This window comes from Loa loa (assembly GCF_000183805.2).
Source record: "Loa loa unplaced genomic scaffold supercont3.373, whole genome shotgun sequence".
NCBI classification, from domain to species: Eukaryota; Metazoa; Nematoda; class Chromadorea; order Rhabditida; family Onchocercidae; genus Loa; species Loa loa.
Genome location: NW_018108553.1, coordinates 1 through 6,275, shown reverse-complemented (window position 1 = coordinate 6,275; position 6,275 = coordinate 1). Strand labels below are relative to the sequence as shown.

At 26.0% G+C, this 6,275-nt stretch overlaps 2 protein-coding genes across 2 annotated transcripts; both read left to right on the top strand.

Annotated features, from left to right (window-relative positions):
- Positions 1-1,572: 1,572 nt before the first annotated feature.
- LOAG_11572 (hypothetical protein) lies at positions 1,573-2,346 on the top strand (the record flags this gene model as incomplete). The annotated part of the gene is made up of 2 exons (XM_003147090.1): positions 1,573-1,881; positions 2,122-2,346. The coding sequence occupies 2 exons, from the start codon at positions 1,573-1,575 to the stop codon at positions 2,344-2,346; spliced, it is 534 nt and encodes a 177-aa protein (XP_003147138.1).
- A 2,314-nt stretch (positions 2,347-4,660) lies between these two features.
- Positions 4,661-5,316, top strand: LOAG_11571 (hypothetical protein; the record flags this gene model as incomplete). The annotated part of the gene is made up of 2 exons (XM_003147089.1): positions 4,661-4,747; positions 5,110-5,316. 2 exons carry the CDS (start codon positions 4,661-4,663, stop codon positions 5,314-5,316), a joined length of 294 nt encoding a protein of 97 aa, XP_003147137.1.
- Positions 5,317-6,275: the final 959 nt, after the last annotated feature.

Below are 6,275 nucleotides of genomic sequence, written 5' to 3'. Positions count from 1 at the left end.
CAAATGGTAAAGTAAAACTACTTACTTTACTTCATACATTTGTCTGCTCATCTATGCATTAGTAAATGAATATACACTTACTGTATATTACATTTTTTTTCTTTTTAATTAAAAAAAAATTAACAAAGTTGTTTTTCTTTTCTGTTAATCATCAAAATATTATTTACAGTGATAGATTGTAAGCATTGAAATAGTAGCAGTTTGTGCGCGTTATAGCAGCAAGTTAAAAGTACTATCAGCAAACTGAAGTTCTTAGTAAAACTTGAAGTTCCAGTTTTGTCACTTTGCATTTTGTCAACGATAATATTAGCATTTATCAATAAAAATTTGTCTACTTTCGGCTTACTGATCAACATTCATTTCCTTTCCCTTTTACTTTGTAATCATTTTTTTTTTTTTGATTTGATTTTGTATACTTATACATTTGTATAAATGTATGTATGGGTGTGTACTCAAATTGTCCATTGAATTTACACAACTAAAATTTAGTATAAATATGTTTGAAGCAAATCATTTCATGTTTATTCATATTTTAGAAAATTTTAAGACAGTATTATATTAGTTAATAATAATTTATCGTTCTTTTTTTCTTTTATATGTTTTTTTTTTTTTTTTTTTTACAGGATTTGCAAGAAAATCATGCAATTTGCAATCATTTTACTTACTTTCGTCATGGCTTCGGCCAGTAAAATTGTAAGTTTTGAAGAAAAAAAAATCATCTGTTATTGTTTTTGTTTCAAAATAAAATTTTATGCGAAAAAATTTTATTGATTAACAAAAATTGGATTGCTATAAATTCAAGAATAATTGATTGAATGAATTATAAATCGAACGTTAACTTTCTTTTAAAATATAATTTTTAATTTTCCATTTCCATACATTTTACCCGATGCATCACTAATACAAAAATTAAACAGTAAGTGTCATTATATATTAAAACATATCAAACATAAATCATTGTGTGTTGCTATCTTTAAATTAGATCTTTGGTTAGTTTGTGTGAAACTGGGAAAAAAAGTCCTTACAAAAATAAGGTAGATTTTGAAAATTTAATTTTCAAATTCATTCTTAAACTAAATTTGCTATAGCAATAATGGTTTATTTGCGCTGTTGTAATTCAATAAAATAAATGGTTTAAAGTTATCAAATTAAACTAAAACGGCAATTGACTACAATTAATTTACGCATTATATTATAACAACTTCATAATATATTATTTCGCTATCAATTGTTATCGTTTCTTTTTTGATATTATTCGTCGTATTTTAAAATTACTACCACCTATATTATCAAATGTTATCGTTGTAATGATAATTTTTAATTATCACTGGCTAAATTACAAAACAATAGCTAAATCGTTAAGATAATTAATAAATTATATCAACATAATATCTGCCTGTCCTATCTTCTTCCATATTTGCTAAATTTTCAGATTAAATCATAAATTATTATTTGGAAACGGTATAGAAAAAATTTCCTTTTTTATTATTATTATTTCTAAATTTTAAAATTTCTTCATACCTTTACAAAAGAAAGAGAATAAAATTGCAGCAATTGGAAAAGAATGCCGAAATGTCGCATAAACTTGTCAAACGACAATGTTCATGTCAACCATCATCTTGTCGTTGTACATCAATCCAATTAGTATTGCAAATTTCGTGTTTTTGTCCACAAACTTGCAAATGTCCATCACCCATTCCACCACCATATCATCCTCCCATAACTTATCCCATACCAACGACAACGTTACCACCTGTCACGTACACGTTACCTCCAATTACACCTGTCCCTGTTGTACCCGTAGGACCAACTCAATCTCCTTACTGTTGTATTCTATTCATTTGCGCCAGTTGTGGCTCTTATGGTGGTACATATGGTGGAGTAAGCTTTAAATGTTACATAATTAAAAGCGATTAATATCAAAATAATTTTTCAGATTAGAAGTACAATTAATTCTCTCATTTCTTGTTAAAGTAATTAAGCTAATTATCAATAATAATTACGGGAGATATTACATTATTGATAAGTTTTTTTCCCTTTTTTCTTTATTGTCTTTCTTTTTTGAAAAATATTGTTGAAATATTTGAGTGAAATAATTTGATATATCATATTTAATTTCAGCTACAACCATCATCACAATACAGCCCTCCATCCAGTCAATACTATTTACCACCCTCTACTGGTTATCAGTACCCACCACAATCTCCATCAGTTTATCAATATCCAGTCGTAAAACATTATCAACTTCCTACTGGTCAAACATCATACGGTTATCCAACTACAACATCAACATGTTCCATTGGTTTTACCATATGCTTGGGTGGAAGCTTTTGCTGCAAAAATTGATCAATTGCCAAAATTCGAAATGGATAATCGAATAACTGATATGATGGTGCTTGAATTGAAAAATTCTTTCAATTTTTTTTCTAATGCGCTCACATTTTTCAAGGCTTATTACTTAATATGTATTTTTTTTTTAAAATAATTTTATCAATTCTTTCTCCTTTTTCTTGTTTATTGTACAACTTAGAAAAAAAGAAAGAAATTTAGTTTTTTTTTTTTCGTGTCACAAAAACCGAATGAAATTAATATATTTTAAAAAGTATTGATTAAGTGATTATTTTGAATTTATTTTAATTGCAATTTTAAAATAGCTTCTCAATCTATTGATTCAATTTTTTTTCGTTTTAACATAACTTTTTTTTTTGAAATGAGATACATCTTAGTTGGTCAAAAGTTTGAAATTTGATCAGTAAGATTTAAAATGCAACATTCCAGTTCAATTACTAATTTTAGAATCCAAGTCATCACTGTAAGTTTATAAATTAGAATTACACCACACCATTCTCCTGAAAGATATCGAGAAATGAATATGGAAAATTTATTTGGCGAAGAATGAATAAATTAATTAATACATATCATTTATTATATATATATATATATGTATATATATATATATAAATTAGATATAATTATATGCTGACAAAAAAAGAACAAAAAACTCACATGTGGTTTTTTGGATTATGATAATTAATTCAATACAAGAATGTAATAATTGGCGCATAATTGAGTGAAAAAATTAGTCATATTTTAAATAGGAATGATAAAAATATGGAACAATATCGGTATATATGTAAAAAATTAAAAATGATGATAATTAACTTAGCATAAATTATGCAAACGGATTCGTTAAATTCAAAAATTATTGCATGTTTTATATTTGTTTCTGCTACGAAATTGTGCAGCATAGTATTTTTTTTCGGAAAACATTGTTTTTATTTTTTGTGAAAAAAAGTGAAATGCACAAAAGTTACAATTTTATAAAAAAAAAGTTCAAATTGAATTCATAATTTTTATTTCCATTATTACTAATATTGTATGGAAACAATATATCTGAAACAAATCATTTCTTAATGTTGCTTGTTGTAAAACTATTTATCTTTGACACTGCCATTAACATCCTAGTGATGATTAGCTTATAAAGATTAAGTTAGGCTTATTCGGATATGCTAATTTCTATGCCCAAAATTTTAGGTTATTGCAAGCTATTCCACCTTAAATATGATTTATACAATGCTACAATTGTATTATCATAATTTAATTATTACAATTACCACAATTCACCATCTGATTGTTATCAAAATTACTAGAATTCATTTTTCAACCATTAACTTTCAATTTCTCTTCATGTATTCATTATAATTATAAAGTGAAGTCTGTGAATGTACGCTTGGAATCGAAAAATAAAGCATAACTTCATATGTTTCCTTAAGATGGCATTTTAATCTTTTGTAATACAAATTTCAAAAATTAATTTAAATGAAACCATATCGTCATAGTCATAGTAAGAAACCATATCGTCATAGTCATCTAATAACCTTTTTTTTTTTCGCATTCCAAAAAAAATATTAGAAAAAAAAGGCAATCAAGCGAACGATGTTTGTTCCTTGCTTTTGCAAAAAGAGATAGATTGGTAAACAAACGGATAGTATACAAGATTAGGAATAATAAACAAACCTATAACTTGACGAAATTCAAATGAAAAAATACAAAAGATGGAAATGTTGTATTTGAAAATCGATTTGTTTTTTTCCTAAAGTATAAATTTTTGAAATTGAATTACATCGATTTCAAAATTTTTTCAGTATCATATTATTTGACGCAGATAAATAAGGAAAACCTTCAATTAGGATAACCTTTAACTACTATTTGGTGATTAAATGATTATGAATAAATGTTGTTTAGGCTTTTTTTAACCAGCAAATATTATTGAAGAAGTAAGGGGAAAACGATTCTAAACTATTCTATTTCATTACTCTGTTTATTATATTCCAATTATTGTGACCGAAAAGGTATACATTTATGAATATTGTGTATGAATGGAATAAAATAAAATTATATAAGATAAAGGATAAAAGATAAAAACAAAAAGATAGTGGGAAATACATCGAATATTCACCTAATAGAGTGTGACAGTGTGGGACAATCGCTTATATAAACTGGGTTAATTGATTTTTCTATTCAAGAAATATATATTATATTTTTTTTCTTTTTTTTTCGCAAGAAAAAGTAAGGGATGAATCAATTCCTCCATGCTCGCTTCTACTTTTCATGATACTTTCCACTACAACCGTTAATTAAGCAAAATATCATTGACGAAATGATTATTCAACTTTTGCTAAATGAAAATGTGATGACAGTTGATGATTCATCTTACTTTTTGACACTTCATATTGCTAACATAAATGTAAATTGAGTTGAAATTTTTTAAATAAGTGAAAAAAAAATGTAGATTTGCAGAAATATCAAAAAAAAGAACTTATACCATCTTACAAATTAAACATTTTTTACTTTTTCATTTTTTATTTAAATATGTAATATGAAAATAACAATGTTAAAAAAATATGCCAAATTGCTTCTTTTTAATCATTAAATGAAATCATTTCAATATAATGAGATTAGGGTTAATTAATTATTATTATCTTATAAATATTTTCTAAAATATGAACAATATTCAATATTACTGATTTTACTATTCTTTTTCTCTTTCTCATTTTTTGAGATTTTTTGAGCCTAAAAATTTCTTTAAAAAACATTGAAATTTTACAGAAGATTGCTCTTCTTCTTGTCTTCGCCTTACTAGGATATACAAATGCTTGCTTTGGTGGTGGATATGGAGATCAAACACAATGTTGTTGCTTGAAATTACCACCGATCTGTTTACCAATACTAAATCTAGGCGGTTGCTGTGGTGGTTGCTGTTGTCCAGGACAAGGAGGTGGCGGTGGTATTGGTGGCGGGTATGCTTTATTATAACTTTATTTCAAATTATTGAAAGTAATTATCACTCTAAAAGAAAAAAATTAGCAATTTGCTACAATTAATCTATGATAATACTTGTATGGTGCAAAAATTTCACAGTTTAAGGTCAAGGAAGGGGACTTTTATGATTTAAATCAAATCTTTTCCTTATAGCTAAATTATCATTTGTAATTAAAACTTTTAATTTGATGGATATGATTAAGTTTTGCTAATACTTCTTCTGATATAAACTTCGCCAAACTGACATTTTCACCATTTTTTTGTTTTGAATTTTGTTTGATGCTCAACTTATAATATCACACATGATTAAAAAAATAACTGAAATCTATAAATACCATTTGGGAAACAATTTTTTATCAATTAGACCAATTAGATCGCTTTAAATTTCGAAAAAAAGTGAAAATGGTTTGTTTGTTTTTTCATTGATTTACCTGAACGAGTGGGTGAATTATGGATTCTTGGTGATGTATTCATCGGTCATTACTATACCGTATTCGATGTTGGAAATTCTCAGATAGGCTTTGCACAGGCTCGTGATAGCAATGGTAAACCAATAGGTAAACGAGTTCATACGTTTGTATCACAGGAACAACGAACAGTAACAACTACCACATGAATCAATAATTATCGTCTCATTATAATTACGATTTAATCGAAATTTAAAACTTCAAATTCAGTTAAAATCAACAATCTTTTCATGCATTAATTATAAAATTTGTGACAAAATTTAGCTATTTTTGATAAAAATTCACACAAATAAAGAAAAAGTTCAGATAAGAACAAGTAAATAATTATCCTTAATGATATAAGATCAACATGAAGAAGAGGGAAGAAATGACAAATGATAATAAACGATATTTATCAAACATTAAATTACAACTAAATCGATTCATTCGTTTGAAAAGTTTGTTTAAACAGGAAAGCAAACAAAAGAAATTTAACAAATATATACC